An 18191-nucleotide genomic window follows, 5' to 3' on the forward strand; every position below is an offset into this window, starting at 1 on the left:
TTTATACACTCTAAAAAATGCTGGGTTAAATATAACCCAGCATTTTTTAGAGTGTATAAATAGCTTGTGAACTTAGTCTTTATTTCAGCTCTGTTTGTATGATGAATATGTGGCATTTTATTTCTTACTCAAATGACAGAGATGATGTTTCCCTATCTCCTACATAGACCGTTAATAATCTGGTAATGGACTTGACCTATATACAGGTGCATCTCAATAAATTAGAATGTCATGGAAAAGTTCATTTATTTCAGTAATTCAACTCAAATTGTGAAACTCGTGTATTAAATAAATTCAGTGCCCACAGACTGAAGTAGTTTAAGTCTTTGGTTCTTTTAATTGTGATGATTTTGGCTCACATTTCACAAAAACCCACCAATTCCCGCTCTCAACAAATTTGAATACTTCATAAGACCAATAAAAAAAACATTTTTAGTGAATTGTTGGCCTTCTGGAACGTATGTTCATTTACTGTACATGTACTCAATACTTGGTAGGGGCTCCTTTTGCTTTAATTACTGCCTCAATTCGGCGTGGCATGGAGGTGATCAGTTTGTGGCACTGATGAGGTGGTATGGAAGCCCAGGTTTCTTTGACAGTGGCCTGCATTTTTTTGGTCTCTTGTTTCTCACTTTCCTCTTGACTCTAGATTCTCTATGGGCTTCAGGTCTGGTGAGTTTGCTGGCCAGTCAAGCACACCAACACCATGGTCATTTAACCAACTTTTGGTGCTTTTGGCAGTGTGAGCAGGTGCCAAATCCTGCTGGAAAATGAAATCAGCATCTTCAAAAAGCCCTTTGGTACTTGAATTCAACCAGAGCAATAATGAACACAATAACCTTCTTTATGAATGACTGAGTATTTTAGCCTCTCCTCAGACAGAAGACTCAGAGAGGTTATTGTGCTCAGACCATTTATTTAGTCTAAGTGAATCAATTCCATGTCTTCCACAAGGAGCCAGTGGAAATTTCCTCTGTCTTGTAATTAACTAGCAAGAGTACTACAGAATCTGAACATCTATTCTCATTAAAGGGTTTTCTTATATAAAGTGTTGAACTCAGTGAACCCTTGAACTGTGGACTGTGTGTCACTGTGATATGCTGGAAGACTTGTAGGGCTTGTTTCCAAAGGACTTTTCCCACACCTGCATGACATTTAGCACCCAAAAAATTTTTTTTAAATAAAAATATTACATTATTAAACAATATATATATATATATATATATACATATATATATATATATATATATATATAATATTTAAATATTATTTAAATAATATTTTATGAAATGATATATTAAACAAATAATTATATTCCAATATATACTTATTTTAAATGAGGGAAAAAAATGCAAATTAAATATATTTACCATATACAAACCCAATTCCAAAAAAGTTGGGACACTGTACAAATTGTGAGTAAAAAAGGAATGGAATAATTTACAAATCTCATAAACTTATATTTTATTCACAATAGAATATAGATAACATATCAAATGTTGAAAGTGAAACATTTTGAAATGTCATGCCAAATATTGGCTCATTTTGGATTTCATGAGAGCTACACATTCCAAAAAAGTTGGGACAGGTAGCAATAAGAGGCCGGAAAAATTAAATGTTAATATTTATACAGTGTGTGAATATTTAAATTAATATATATATAGTCCATCGCTTAAGAATCATTGATTGCAGTTGTAAAGGAGGTTAGGATTTAGGGAATGTCTGGCTTGAGTCTAAAGAATCTTTGATACAGCAGTCTTATGTCAGTGGCCATACGTCTTGTGCGTACTGAATCAACGGTGTGTCTTTCACAGCACGAGTGTCAGGTTTGCGGGTATGAGGTGAGGACTCAAATGCAGGAAGAAATGGGCTTTTAATGATAATAATTAAAACAAAACAACAACAAAAACTACCCCGAGGGGGAAAATAGGCAGGCAGGACAGGACAGGACAGGCCAGGGCAGGGCAGGGCAGGGCAGGGCAGGCCGTAGCACAGCACGGCATGGCACGGCAAGGCAAGGCAAAACAGGAACCAACAGTACACGTATATACTAACAACGGATCAGCACAGGACTGCAGTTCGTCTTCATAACCGAGTTGAGTGGGCAAATGCTTACATTCGATGGCATCTGGCACTTTGGAGAGGTGTTCTCTTCACGGATGAATCCCGGTTTTCACTGTACAGGGCAGATGGCAGACAGCGTGTATGGCGTCGTGTGGGTGTCGGTTTGCTGATGTCAATGTTGTGGATCGAGTCGCTCCCATGGTGGCGGTGGGGTTATGGTATGGGCAGGCGTATGTTATGGACAACGAACACATGTGCATTTTATTGATGGCATTTTGAATGCACAGAGATACCGTGACGAGATCCTGAGGCCCATTGTTGTGCCATTCATCCACGACCATCACCTCATGTTGCAGCATGATAATGCACGGCCCCATGTTGCAAGGATCTTTTTTGAGTTCAGCTCATGAAAAATGGGGGCAAAAACAAAAGTGTTGCGTTTATAATTTTGTTCAGTATACATTTATTGTCTGCTTCAATAGCAACACATGAAAGCAGCCCAGAACTCAGGGGATCTGCAGGCAATTATCTCTCTTGTAGTATTCACTGCCCCTACAGTCACAACATTAGCTTTCATAAAAATGTCATGCCCTTGTGCTTTTGCATTTAGTAGCTGTTCTGTTTGGTTCAAATGCACTGCAGAGAACAGTCACCCTTCTGAACAGGGAAGCATATGTGTTTTTCAAATCAAATTGTGTGTAAATGGGTTTTGCTTTTGCAGTCAAGAATGATGCTGCACACTCTCTGAACTGTTTTGTATCTGTCTTTCCTTCTCTACCTATTTTCGGTTTTACATTTACATTTATTCTTTTATGCAAAACATTCTAAATAAACCAGCCGAGTTCACAGTGTCCACTACAGGAACAATGCAATGCTTTTGACTCGATCTTACATTTGCAAAGTGATGAGTGAACTGGAACTAATTACAGATGCAAATTTTAATTTCATTTTAAATCATCATTTAATTGGAATGGAATGCTAGTTAAGAAATTTTACTCAAAATATATTTAAAGCAACTGTATGTTTTGTACCTTGAAATATCAAAATTATTCTAATGGGACACTGACTTGTAATGGAGCGAAAGGTATATTTACGGCAGTGAATTCCACTCACTTAACTGTAGGGGGCTCTACAGTCGCAAAAATACACAAAACTACATACAGTTGCTTTAACAATATAGGTTTTATTAATTAAATAAATAAAAACCTACAGCAAATGAAAAAAAGAAGACTCTTTGTTGATTTTAAATAAATAAGTCTTTTTTTTCTTTTTTCGTTTAATAATGCATGCATCACAACATGGACTCTTTTGAGCATTTTTTCCCTGTTACTGAAAATGAGGTTTCCACTACTCCTCTGGTTTTATCATGACAGTTTAATTAGCTCAGAGCGGTTAAGCCGCCCAGTATCTCTGTCAGATGTGGCGCAGTGTGTGTTTGAAGATTTGGACTCTCTCCACTGGGACGGAACTAAAGACGGGGGCTTTTGTCATATTCCTGTGGCAGAGGGTTTTGCTTGTGCTCTGCTAATCTAGGAAATTCCCTATGTGCTGAAAGCAACTGCAGTGGATTTTATGGAGCTCACAGATTGTGTTCAAAGAGGCTGTTTTCCCCCCCAGCATTTTGCTTTTAACATAATAACCGGTTTAAATATGAATTGAGCAATAATACAATGCGTTTTAAATAAAACAGTTATAGTAATGCACAGAAACTCTAAAATATGCTGACACAAAATATGTCTTCAAATAAATATAGTGTTTCATGAATGATTTGCTGTTGAATTCTGAAGAAGAATTCTGAATTCTGCAGAAAACCCAATAACCAATGTCATAAAAAGTCATGCGTTTTTTTCCTGGACAATAATGGTGGAAATATTTATAATTTATAAAAAATATATAAATACACATATAAATGTAAATAAATAAATGTTATATGAAACATTTTATAAGGGTGGAATTTATTTATTTATTTTGTTCTCCCACCTTGAGAAATATTAATTGTTTATGAATCTCTGAGTATGATTTTTCCTGGACAATAATGGTGGAAACATTTATTTATTTAACCTTTAAACATGTGTACAGAAACTTTACTTTGGAAAAAAAAAAACGTGTGAAATATTCAATATTTATAAAAGTGCGGCAAATAAAGTGTATGGTTTTACCTCGACAATAATAGTGATTTATTTAATTATTTGTTTGTTTGTTCAGTTAAAATACTTAAAGGTTTGTGTACAGAAATAATAATCATATATCAAATCAAAAATAATCAGAGTGAGAAATATTCAGAAAATTCATAAAAAAAAATTTTATTTATTAATTTATATTGCCCTAAAATATATAAAGTATATAAATACATACACACACACCTCTCTCTATACACACACATATATACTTAGTATAGTACACTGTATAGTTTTTGTAACTGCATGATATTTCTAACTATTATTGTGAAATGTGAAAATCTAACTTGTCCAGACTTTTAACTGGTAAATTATTCACGAGACCCACAAACAATTTTAAGTAGCATCATCGTCACACACACACACACACACACACACACACACACACACACACTTCTCTTCGTATATTGTAGTTGAGTATATCTCACAAAAAATATGGCATGAAGAAAAACTTGTTTTGCATTTTGATATTTTACATATAACAGTTAATCACAATTTGCTTCCAAATTTTAATTACCGTTATTCACGTTATTATTATTCACTCACTTATACGTTTATTTTTTCTGACTCCAATATGTTCTTTTTTAATTACAGATATAAAATAAAGTAATAAAATAAAACATTATGTCGAAATATTTGATCATTTTAGTAATATATCCAAATTTTTCTGTATTCAAAAATTGAGAATTAAATTATTGTGGTGATTTTGGGGAGGTAACTTTGCTTAATTGACATTAAATGATGCAGTTTGTATTTTATTTTAGTACTTCAATTAAAAAATAAATAAATTTTGCTTTGGCAAATAGATGAAATACAATATTTGTTTTATTTTAATTTCAATTATTTCATTTCCCTGGAAAGTTATAACAATACTGATCCTTTTTATTTGAATCAGTTATTTATTTTATTCTGTTATCTGTTATTATTCATTAGGGTCATTATAGTTGACTAAAACTAGAACCAAAACCATATAAAATTGTTACTTGAAATAACCTAATTCATTACCTGAAAAAAAAACCTTCTCATTTTAATTTAGTTTAATTTGATTAGTTCAAAATATTAAAAGAAACTACAGCATGACACTATAATAAATCTGATATGAATGCAGAAATGAATTCACTTTGAAACGATCAACATGCACGGGGATATTTCTGATTTCATAATGTGTTTAGCTTCTAAACCTGAGTAGCTCTTATTTCTACTTAGCCACATAATCCTCCATCATCCATTTAACCTTTCAGATATCTGTGAGCCTTAACTATTGTTTCTTTTTATCGGGGAATTAGATTCACTGGACTTTCAGAGAAGATTGCAGCTATAGTTTCAGCCTTTGCATGTATGAGTGTTCCAGGATTATGATTGTTGAATTAATTCTGCAGCTGCGACTAAAAATATCCTACAGAACAGAATACAGTAAATTGAAACTGGGATTTGCTGGATTGCGAATAACTTTCAGGGGGTGAAATTAGCTAGATAGAATCTACTGTTATAGTGAGAGTGTTTGCTCTTTTCGAAGAGGTCATATCATGCATTTTATTTTTATAATAATTTGATGTTTTTGTGTGCAAAGGCTTTTTGCTTCTGTAAAGACCAGAAAATTAATCTGTCTGATTTCTGAAAGTGGCGGAAATGTTTTATTGTGATCTAAAAATTACAGTATGTTTTCATAGTGCATCAAAATTTGCCTGACCTTTAGATGTTTTCACAATCGTGCCCCTTTGATAAGTGCTCAGAAACATCTCAGTAGCTGAAAAAGAGGTCTAAAAGTCTGTTTCCTCAGATTGTATTGCTAACTGCTCAACAGTCTGTTCAGCTTTAAAGCTTTTTATGAACTAAACCCAGACTATTTCCTTCTAAAAGATTCTGCTGTGAGAAACTGAGTTGCACACAAACCTCAGTGTTAAAGCTGTGTTCAATTATTGATTGCAGGCACAATCTGTGAAATTTTCAGGGTAAAAGCATAAAGCCTGTGAACTGAATCTATCCTCCCTGCGGGAGTTTCAGTAACAGCTCTCCAGGAGAGAAAGAGAGGGAGTTTGCAGTGTCTCAGCAGGTTCTTTCTCTTAGTCATGATGCACTCGCTTGAAATAGCACCTGAATACTTCATCTAGGGGTCAAATGAGAGAGCAAGCGTGAAATTTTCCTGTTTCACAAAAATCCAGACAATTTACTGTAGACCTGCATGTCTTAAAGGAATAGTTCACCCAAAAATGAAAATGTGCTCACCCTCAGACCATCCAAGATGTAGATAGTTGTGTTTCTTCATGGAAACAGATTTGGAGAAATGTAGCACTGCATCACTTTGCTCAGCAATGGATGCTCTGCAGTGAATGGGTGCCGTCAGAATGAGAGTCCAAACAGCTGATAAAAACATCACAATAATCCACAAGTAATCCAAAGCACTCCAGTACAGCAATTAACCTCCAATTAATACTTTAATGATGGATTTGTTTCTCAGAAACCTGCAGCTTTTCACTACATAAGATGGTAATTGATGGACTGGAGTCTTGTGGATTATTGTGATGTTTTTATCAGCTGTTTGGACTCTCATTCTGACGGCACCCATTCACTGCAGAGGATCCACTGGTGAGCAAGTGATGGAATGCTACATTTCTCCAAATCTGTTGTGATAAAACAAACTCATCTTCATCTTAGATGTCCTGAGGGTGAGTATATTTTCAGCAAATATTTCTTTTAAAGGAATATGCTCTAGGTTCAAAATAGGATCCAGGTGTAATGTTTTCAGTGTTTAATATAATGTTTTGCATGCGTCATGGTTTAATGTGCAGAGCCAAACTGTAAGCTTTGGAAAAAAGGAGCATGAAGGTTGCATTATTTCCTGACATTTAGAAACACTTGTGTCTGCATGTGGAACATTCTCTGGTGTATGCCGGTTTACATAATTGAAATTTTATTCAGAACTTTTCACATTTTTTGCTTATTTTTACTGTGACATACAGTTTCAGAACCAAGAGACAAATTAAATAAATATCAAACAACAACATTATCTTTAAATAATAATGTATAACTTATCATAACAGAATAAACGCTCTGCTGGAATACATTCGCAATCATTTGCAGATCCTTGTGTTGAATTATGCAGGTCTCTGCTGAAATCTGTCACCATGCATTTGAATGTATTTGCGGTTTTGCAGTTGTCACAGTGTTTTTTAGAGTGTTATTCAGTGTTTTTCTAGCTGATATTTTATGCAATATATGTATGCCTAGAAAATAAGACACTTGCTGGAGCATTTTTCTGTGTGTATTTTACATATCCAGGGGAGTTTTGTCACTTTCAGTGGCATTTTAGCTTCAACCAAGTACTCATGATTTCTGACCATCCTCACAGTGTTTGCTTTAGCTCTTTTTCATGGCCATATGTGGTATGATTTCATATTGTGTTGTTGATAAATGTGTGAGGGATAATGTACAGTCATAGTAATAAATCTCATATCATTTTTTTGTAATTGCTGTGGTGTAACTAGAATAGAGTTCGTTTTGAGTTTATGGGGTATTTTTCCAACCCAGGCTCATTAGAAAAACATGTTTGTGGCGTCATTTCTGCAGATTTATTTTATGCTTTTTGCACGTTGCACGACACTTTTGAAGTGAAATGTCCAGTGAATGAATGACGCTAAAAGTGTGTTTAGTTTTATCCGAAACATGATGAACGTGAATCTGTCAGTGTTTTATTACGATGGTTGTTGTTGAAAATATAACACATTAATCTAAAGCTCATGTTAACAAAAACAAGCGTGAGATAAACATGCATTTACTGATGCAACTATGCCATTTTAGTTTGCGTCTACTATTTTTTTTATTGTAATTGGTGTTTCATGGAACTTGTACCCAAGTGCTTTACATTGCAAGTGCAATGCTGTACCAGGTGAGCTTACAAGCAAGCTTACTTCAGAAAAGCCATACATATGGAGCTGGTTATGTGATGCAGATGTTTACAAATCATGCATTATGGTTAAAGTGTTTTGTGGTCAAAACATACTATTGTGCATGAAAATTAGCCTTTATTAACTGATAATCTGTCCTGTAATCATTTCTGATCCTGCTCATGATATGTATTTACTTTTGTGAGGTTTTTATTTTTCAATTCAGACTTTTTCTCTCAGAATTGCAAAAATAAATAAATAAAAGAATTATGAGATAAAAAGTCGCAGAAAGTCTGTTTAGATTTTTATTCTTTGGCAAAAAAACAACAGAATTGCGGGATGTAAAGTCAGAGTTCACTGCAAGGAAAAGGTCAGAATTCTGAGTTTATATAATGCAATTCTATGTTTATATCTTGCAATTCTGACTTTTAAATGACGCGATATAAACACAGATTTGCATGATAGCCTACGTGAAAAAATGTGTGCAAAAAGTGAGCGAAAAAGTCTCAGTTGCCTTTTTTTGGCGGAAACGGGTTTGCATACTATAGCCATTTTATCATCTTATCAAACTTAATATTTTGTTTTTGTTAATTATATGCATGTGTATGCATATATATTTACCTTAAAGGGATAGTTCACCCAAAAATGAAAATGTGATGTTTATCTGCTTACCCCCAGGGCATCCAAGATGTAGGTGACTTCAGTAGAACACATCTACTGTTTCTTCAGTAGAACACATTTGATGATTTTTAACTCCAGCCGTTGCAGTCTATCAGTCGTATAATGCATGGCAATGGTAACAAAATCTATGAGAGTAAAAAAAACATGCACAGACAAATCCAAATTAAACCCTGCGGCTCGTGACGACACATTGATGTCCTAAGACACGAAACGACCGGTTTGTGCCAGAAACTGAACAGTATTTATATCATTTTTTACCTCTAATACAGCACTATGTCCAACTGTCTTTGGGCGCGCTGGATATCAACACACCCATTAACGTAAACTACACCAGAGATGCGTGTGTACACACCTCACACACCGGATGCCGTGCGCGCGCAAAGATAGTTGGACATAGTGGTGTATTAGAGGTAAAAAATGATATAAATACTGTTTGGTTTCTCGCACAAACCGATCGTTTCGTGTCTTAGGACATCAATGTGTCGTCACGAGCCGCAGGGTTTAATTTGGATTTGTCTGTGCATGTTTTTTTTACTCTCATAGATTTTGTTACCATTGCCATGCATTATACGACTGATAGACTGCAACGGTTGGAGTTAAAAATCATCAAATGTGTTCTACTGAAGAAACAAAGTCACCTACATCTTGGATGCCCTGGGGGTAAGCAGATAAACATCACATTTTCATTTTTGGGTGAACTATCCCTTTAAGGTGTGCAATATGTAAAATGTCTTTAGTTATTGAAAAGGAACAAGTATTCAGGTTCAGAATTCTCTTCTCTTTCTAAATAGCACGTCCATCCCTCTGCTTTACAATATTCTAATTTCTGCCTTGTTTGGAGTCATTTTACCCATTTTCATTTGATGTCTGCTCGATCTCATAATTCTGTTGCAGTTTGGTTGTTGTATGTTCTCCCTCACCCCATTCTCATTTCATGACTCCATTATGTTCTGTTTGTTTCGCTTTAGTTTCCCTGATGGACTGATGATCTAGACAGAAGCAGTTTGGTTTGGGACAGGGAGGTTTACTCGCTCACAGACAGAAAGAAAAAAAGAAAGAGGCTTCTGGAATGGAGAGAGATTAGTGTAAGTCTACCTCTCTGTCTCTTTATCCCCCCTTTTAACATTAATTTCTGTATTATTAATGAAAAAACATCTTTCACATTTCACCACCTCTAACAACTTGTTTTACTTTGCGCTCTGGAAGTGCTGGAAAGTGAGACGGAAAGAGGAGAAATTTGGCGTATCGCATGCATGCATAATGTTCCCATTTATTTTCCCATTGTCTCTCTCCATATGTTTGTTGGATGATATGAAACAGTGGAAATCCTTTTTTTTCATAGTATTCCCCAGAAAGGATTTAGCGGGAAAACCCCAGGATTTCACAGGCGTGCGAATCTTTCATCCGAGGTGTCACACTTCTAGATAGAAAGCAGAGTAATTCTGTTTGTTTGTATTTAGACTCTGGAAAAGATTATTTCTTTATATGGATCTATGTGTTGGCGGGCTTATTTTCATTCATAGTTTTGTTGCCTGTATGATGGAGACTGGGGAGATGGGAGATGGGTAGGCTGAATTAATACGGCACATCTGTATTATCTCCTTTCTAGAGCTCTTGTGGTTTCACTGTTTTATCAGTGTTTTATTACTATTTATTAGCACTGTTTTATTTTTTTATTATAATGGCTTCACCTTATGTTCTTAATCTTAATTTTTTTAGTTTTTCTGAAATAAATGAATGCTTTTAATCATGCATTCAATTGATCAAAAGTGACAGTAAATAAATGTATAATGTTAGAAAACTTTTTTTTTTTTAAATCCTCAAAAATCGCTGTCTCCATACTTTTTATTCAGCAAGGATGTATTAAATTAATCAAAAGTGACAGCAAATACATTTATAGTGTAAATTTAAATATTTCTAATTCGTATAAAAAATGTTCAAAAAATCCTCAAAAATGTTACTGTTTTCAACATTGATAATAATAAGAAATATTTCTTGAGCAGCAAATCAAATCAGCATATTAAAATGATTGCTGAAGGATCATGTGACACTGAAGACTGGAGTAATGATGCTGAAAATTCAGCTTTGATCACAGAAATAAATTACATTTTACAATATGTGACCCTGGACCACAAAACCAGTCATAAGGGTCAATTTTTCAAAACTGATATTTATACATCATCTGAACACTGAATAAATAAGCTTTCCATTGATGTTGTATGGTTTGTTAGGATAGGACAATATTTGGCTGAGATACAACTATTTGAAAATCTGGAATCTGAGGGTGCAAAAAAATCAAAATATTGAGAAAATCGCCTTTAAAGTTGTCCAAATGAAGTTCTTAGCAATGCATATTACTAATCAAAAATTAAGTTTGAAGAACATGATCTTTACTTAATATCCTAATGATTTTTGGCATAAAAGAAAAATCTATAATTTTGACCCATACAATGTATTTTTGTCTATTGCTACAAATATACCCCAGCGACTTAACACTGCTTTTGTGCTCCAGGGTCACATATATTCTGATAGAAATCAGTTATTTGAATTTGTAAAATATTTCACAAAATTACTGTATTTTTATCAAATAAATGCAACCTTGGTGTGCATAAGAGACTTCTTTTAAAAATGTTGCTACTAAAACCTTTAACTGTATGTCACAGTGCATCCTATGAATTTGTGGCTAAGTTTATCAGCTTTCATACAGAGTGATTTTAGTACATGCACTCCATGCTTTTAAGGCTGTATTGATTAACACGGGAAACAGCTTGGATGACATGAATCCCAACATTACTGTAACCTGCCCCCATTCCCATCCCATCCGGGTCGATATCAGTGGCACAGCTGTGTACGGTGACTCATTCAGCTGGAAACATAAAGCAAATAAAGGCCATTCACTGAGTGACTTCCTGTGGTACTATTAGAGATATTTGAGATATAACTCTTTCTGTCTGGCGTTAGACTCATGCCTGAAGCCTGCTGGATGGCAGAGGCTTTAATATCCCGGTTCAGGCAGTGCAGTATCCACTGGCTATATATCAACACAAAGAGGTTGTCTGTTTGTTTGCATACAGTCAATATTGGCCATTAATCATTATAGTGCAAAAATGTCCCACAGTGACTGTAAATAAATGCAGTGTTAATATGTAAACTGTGAAATCGCTGAGATGCATATGCGATATACTGTGATATCTCACTCCGATTGTCTGTTTTCACAGCTTTACACCCCAGACTAGAGTATATGAGCAGTCCAGGGTTATTATATCAAATAATAACCATAAAAACATTTCTTACTTGAAATAAAATAAATGTTAACTGAAATAAAATATAAAAATGTATACTTATTTCAACTAATTGCCAAAGCAACATTACTTTTATTTAGTTTGTTGAAATAAAAATTATAAAAAAATATATAGACATAATAAAAATAAAAAAAAACGATAAGCAAAAATACAACAAAACAAATTCGAAATATCATTGAAAAAAATCACTGGAGTGGTGATGCCTTCTTGTCACCGGTATATTGTCACAATGTGAATATTGCCCTAAATATTTGTTCTAAAATGAGTGTGTTGTATTTGGGTCCTCCAGGATCAGCATCAAGAAATACTCATGTAATAAGTCTGCCCTTGATGGGAAACTCCTGCTGCCATGTGCTCCAGCTCATTTTATAGACATAAATAATTCACACTCATGTCCAGAGTCGCTGTGCCTCAAGCAACCTGTGAAAATGATGGACACATGCGAACGATACAATTTATTGCACATCTCTTCTAAATAAATGGTTACATGAATGAATGAATGAATGAATGAATGAATGAATAAAAAAATCATTTATTTATTTATTTTCCAAATACCATATTTTTGAAGACACTCAATGCTTTGTAACTGTCCATCTCTGGTAAAATGCATTGATGGGAAGTCAGATGGTGATGCCAAGTGAACAGTTGGACAAATAGATGCTAAATTGCAAGTACTTGGATGCAGCACCACATATAATGTAGATTTATTGGACCTTAACCAGCATTAAATGCTAACCTGCAAATGTACATTAAGATGACTAGATTTCTGAAAAACCAGAGATTTCCTAGTTCAGTGGTCAAAAATATCATTAATGAAATCTCACTTGTTATTCTCTATTAATTAAAAATGGGGACAATATATTTTTATATGTTTTGTTTTTTAATTGTTTTGAGTTCCATATACTGATATTATGAATAACAATTATGATGTTTGCAGGTCTAACTGTCCCTAACTGTTTTTAATGCAATTCACCAAAAATCGGAGAAAAACAAACAAACAGATCTTTACAAAAATAAAACAAATACAAGTACATAAGATAAATAAAACTGTATTTAACAAATATTTTCAGTTTTCTAATTGGATGCAATATTTTCATTTTCACATTGTGACTATTTTAATTAAAACTTTACAAATTTTACTTTATGTTTGTGCTTTTGGAAATGGATAATATTTTTTAATGATTATTTTACATTTTAGGCTAATTTTGAGCACAAAGTATGTGTTTTCTGCAAATATAATTGCAAGTGTATTATTGACGTTTTTTAATTTTTTTTAATTATTTATACACATCAAAGAGTTCTTTCCCCCACGTGGTATAATTAAAGGGGTCATATGATGCGATTTCAATTTTTCCTTTCTCTTTGGAGTGTTACAAGCTCTTGGTGCATAAAGAAGATCTGTAAAGTTGCAAAGACTAAAGTCTCAAATCCAAAGAGATATTCTTTTTAAAAGTTAGGAGTCAACCACGTCTACCTAAAACAGCTCGTTCTAACACGCCCCCACATGTCTACATCACTATGTGGGAAGATTTGCATAACGCCGCCCAAATGTTCACGCAAAGAAAGAAGGCGTAACTTTTATTCTCGCTGTAGTATTGTTGACGCCGCCGCCGCCATGTCGTGAAGGCGCTGTGCGTTGTGAAAGCGAAACTACTTTGTTTGGTCTTCCAAAAGAGGACACAACTAGAAATCAGTGGTTAAGTTGTATTTACAACACTGTTGTTCTCAAGCCCCCGGCCTCTGCTCACGCTAGGCCGACGTGTGTGATGCTGTGTTTCGTTGTGAAAGCGAAAATACTTTGTTTGGTCTTCCAAAAATGGACACGACTAGAAATCAGTGGTTAAGTTGTATTTACAACACTGTTCCAGAACAGTTCAACCCAAATATTCAGATGTGTGCAGTACATTTTATGGAGGACTGTTTCCTGATCCTGGTAGAGTAGACTACAATGCCGGCTGTTCTGACTCTCAGATTGTAAGTACGTCTTTTATATTTAAAGAGTTTTTATATTTTATAGTTTAAATTTAAAGAGAGTTTTTTGAGCAGTGTAGAGTGGGGCTTGTTGTTTGTCATTTCTCCGATCACAAATGCAGACATGGTTTTATGTTTATGCGGCACGATGCAATGCAACGCGTAATAAAAAAAAGTCATTATAATCCATAATTATGTCCCCACTGGATGCAATGAATGCCTCGTTTATAATGGGTTTTCATGTTTTTGAATCATCGCTCCGGCCTGACAGGGCATCATCACAATATGGTGAGGGGCGTAACATTTCCGTCTCACGCTTGAAGTATTCGGCCAATCATAACGCACTGGATAGCTGGCCAATCACAGCACACCTTGCTTTTCAGAGCGATGAGCTTTGTAAAAATCGACGATATCAATAATGTAGAAACAATAATGTACAGTATGTGGAAAATAATGTGTTTTTTTTTACCTTAAACCGCATAAACACATTTCATTACACCAAATACACAAAATCATTTTTTTAAAGTTCTTTTTAGCAACATCATATGACCCATTTAAGATGTGTTTGGGAATTACTGCTTTGTAATGGTAGAACGTTTGGGAATGTTTAAAATTGTGTGCAAATTCTGCTATTTATAGGTGTCAAACCAGTGTTTCTCTGGTTTCTGTGTAGCACAGGATCACAAAATTTAAATAAAAAAGACAACTGCATATATTTTTCATATACAAAAAAAAATTATTCTGTTTACAAGAATGTTGCTCATTGTGTCCAGAGGTGTGTATGTTTATTAGCTATGTGTCTCATTGAAAAGGGTCATTGGAACATGATGAGATATGAATTCACTGAGCAATTAATGGTGTTGGGTTTTTGTAGCCTCAAAGTTTGTACTTGTAGTAATATTTTGATCTTCTGAACAGGTATATCCGCACAATGTACCTGGGCATCCAGAGTCGACGGCAGAAGGAACACAGTCGGCGCTTCTACTGGGCGATGATGTACGAGTATGCTGACGTCAACATGCTCCGGCTGCTGGAGACGTTTCTAGAGAGTGCCCCCCAACTGGTGCTACAACTCTGTATAATGATCCAGAAGAACCGGGCCGAGACACTACAGTGTAAGTGTGAACCGTACCTTAGTGGAGTTCGTTCAGTCAACTAAAGCTTAGCGCTTGCAACTGTAAACTTTCAGAATGCATGATAAATGCTAGCTAAATAGATCCCTCAACATCAGCTAGATTTCTGTAGAGTGCTGTAGACCAGAATTGAGTCCTGAAACCCAGAAAAGAGTTGGCATTTTTGTACTTCCATCATCCTGTAATCAGGAACAACATACCGGAAGTTGTGAGCTGGTGAAAATAATGCATTCTAGCGCCTTTTACAGTGCGTGCCATTGTAAATACTGCAAGTCTATCCCTCACTAGGGATGTAAAGATTTCACTAGAGATGTTTAACGAATTGCGATACAACTGGAGGTAGGAATTTATATGTATGTATATCTGAAGGGAATTTACTGTCTTCAGAAAAGTTTCGATGGTATTTTCTTTTCGTCTTGCCTCAATATAATGCATATTAAAGTAGTATTTAAAAGCGCAGCGCTGCTTTGTTTATAGCGGTAAATCTAATTTAGATTAAAAACTACTCATGCTGCATGTATGCAGCATAGTTTTTTGGATTGTGATTAAATTACAGTGATTGCCTCTAATTTTAAATGTAAAGAGCACAGATAAAACCTTAGTTTGTTTATATAAAGAGATTTCTTTTATTTGTGTTATTCGTGGTCACGAAAACGTATTGTTTGTATGCATTCAAAAGCAAGTGATTTTAAGCTGCTGAAACACAATCAGCAGCGAAAGAGAACTCATTTCGCTATGTGCTTAGTGAGGCGCACGCGTGAAGACGGTAGCGCGGGAGTATTATTGCCACTTTATAGGCCTTGAACAGTTAAATACACACACCCATTTTTGCAAGTATCCTCATAAACACAGTAATTTAGGTTTCAAGTGAAAGCAAACAGCAGAGAAAGATAACGTGTAACAGTATTTTGGATCCGGCAGCTGACAGCAGTCTAAAATTCCTGCTGCCTGTCATTCATGTTACTCAAACAAAAAAAGAGAGAAAATCTCTCACTGCTCTTGACTAAATCTTGTGACTTTAGTAAGAAGAAATATATATTTAATTTACATAGTGAAGAATATGCAGTGTTTTTATACATTTGATTATTTTATACATTGTATTTAGCATTTCTTATTTATTTATTCTACTGTAGTTTTTTTTGTCCTTGCTTGTAATTAGTTTCTTGTTCTTTTTTAATCTCTGACTGTTTACTTGTCTTCAGTGAGCTTGAGTTTTTTTTTCCATGATATTGATACTGGTGAGAAGAATTATGAAATTTCTATGGTATCATAAAGACATTATTTAAAGCAAAAATAACTATATCGTGATATATATCGTTACCGTGAAATAAAATTAATCATATCTTGATACAAGATTTTCGTCATATCGCCCACCCCTTCACATTAAATTAAATATGTTGTCTAACCTGACATAAGTCTGTGCCTTCATTCTATTATATTTGTGTGCCACATTCAGCGCTTCTGTGAAAAGTGATGTAAAGTGTGATGAAACAAGAGGGGAGGGTCTAGATGAAATCCGAATACAAATGGTCACATGAGACACATTTAAAATGCATGGTAAAACCAGGTGCAAACGGTCATTTGTCTTGGCTGACAGCTTGTGATCAGATCACTGAAAACATATCTTAATATCAGGTGGAAACAGGGCCTCTGATAAGTATACTGAAGACTGTCTGTCATCATGAATACCTCACAGGTGTCTCCTCCGTTGCCTCCCTACTCTCGCTGGCCTGGGTCCTGGCTTCATACCACAAGCTCCTGCGCGACTCCAGAGACGACAAAAAGAGCATGAGCTACAGAGGCGCACTGATCCACATCTTCTGGAGGCTTTTCACCATATCCTCACGGGTGCTCTCCTTTGCCCTCTTCGCTTCCATCTTCCACATCTACTTCGGCATCTTCGTGGTCGTGCACTGGTGTGCCATGGCGTTCTGGATAGTGCACGGCGGCACGGATTATTGCATGTCCAAATGGGAAGAGGTGCTCTTCAACATGGTGGTGGGCATCGTCTACATCTTCTGCTGGTTCAACGTGAAGGAGGGCCGAACCCGGTTCCGCATGGTGATCTACTACTTCGTGGTGCTTGCCGAGAATACGGTGCTTACTTGCCTGTGGTACGCCTACCGAGACCCGGTCACCACCGACTCCTATGCAGTGCCGGTGCTCTGCGGGGTTTACCTGACCTTCGCCTCAGGGGTGGTTTTCATGGGCATCTACTATGGGTTCCTTCATCCGATGGGACCTAAAATAAGGGTGCTAGCTAGCTCCTGTTGTGCCGAGCTTCTTTGGGGACTTCCATTCCCCCCGGAGGCCGAGCCCATGGTGCCCACCCCTGGGCCGCGAGCGTCCCAACCCACTCCCAGCCGGGCTTCCATGGGGGCCTTTGGCCAGCAGGACGACACCTCGGCAGACACCTGCCTGCCCGTGTTTCAGGTGCGCTCACCCGAGCCCACCACTCCCTTGGGCCGCTACCGGCCAGAGGGACCTCTGATAAAGATCGACATGCCCAGGAAACGCTACCCGGCCTGGGACGCGCACTTCGTGGACAGGCGCTTGCGAAGGACGATAAACATCCTGCAGTTCATCACGCCCGCCACCGTCGGGATCAGGTACAGGGATGGACCGCTGCTGTACGAGCTCCTGCAGTACGAGTCGTCCCTGTGACGTCTGCCACGTTTCGCGAAATGCATGCCATTTTGGTTTCCATATAAATGCATACTTGTGTGTAAAAGAGTGTAAGCATCAAGCATTGCACATTTTTCTTTGACGTGAAAAGCCTCTAGAAGATGTGTATATATTTTGTATGTATATACTGTCTCTTTTTTACGATATCCGTTTAGAAATGTGTCCCCGTGAAGGGATATGTATGCGCCATGGTGTTTACGGCCAGCAGAAACCATTACATTGGAAAAATGGAGATTGGTTGACCACATCAACACCGCCTTGTGTTTAGTTTTTTTTATACAGTTTTTATTCATC

General features: G+C 36.2%; 1 protein-coding gene across 1 annotated transcript; it reads left to right on the plus strand.

Annotated features, from left to right (window-relative positions):
• The first annotated feature begins 1836 nt into the window (after positions 1 to 1836).
• Positions 1837 to 17961, plus strand: LOC107552036 (XK-related protein 6-like). Its single transcript, XM_016233841.1, has 3 exons — positions 1837 to 1841; positions 14998 to 15194; positions 16909 to 17961. Exons 1-3 carry the CDS (start codon positions 1837 to 1839, stop codon positions 17874 to 17876), a joined length of 1170 nt encoding a protein of 389 aa, XP_016089327.1. The 3' UTR covers positions 17877 to 17961.
• Positions 17962 to 18191: the final 230 nt, after the last annotated feature.

This window comes from Sinocyclocheilus grahami, unplaced genomic scaffold (genome assembly GCF_001515645.1).
Source record: "Sinocyclocheilus grahami isolate Dianchi unplaced genomic scaffold, SAMN03320097.WGS_v1.1 scaffold440.1, whole genome shotgun sequence".
Lineage (NCBI taxonomy): Eukaryota > Metazoa > Chordata > Actinopteri > Cypriniformes > Cyprinidae > Sinocyclocheilus > Sinocyclocheilus grahami.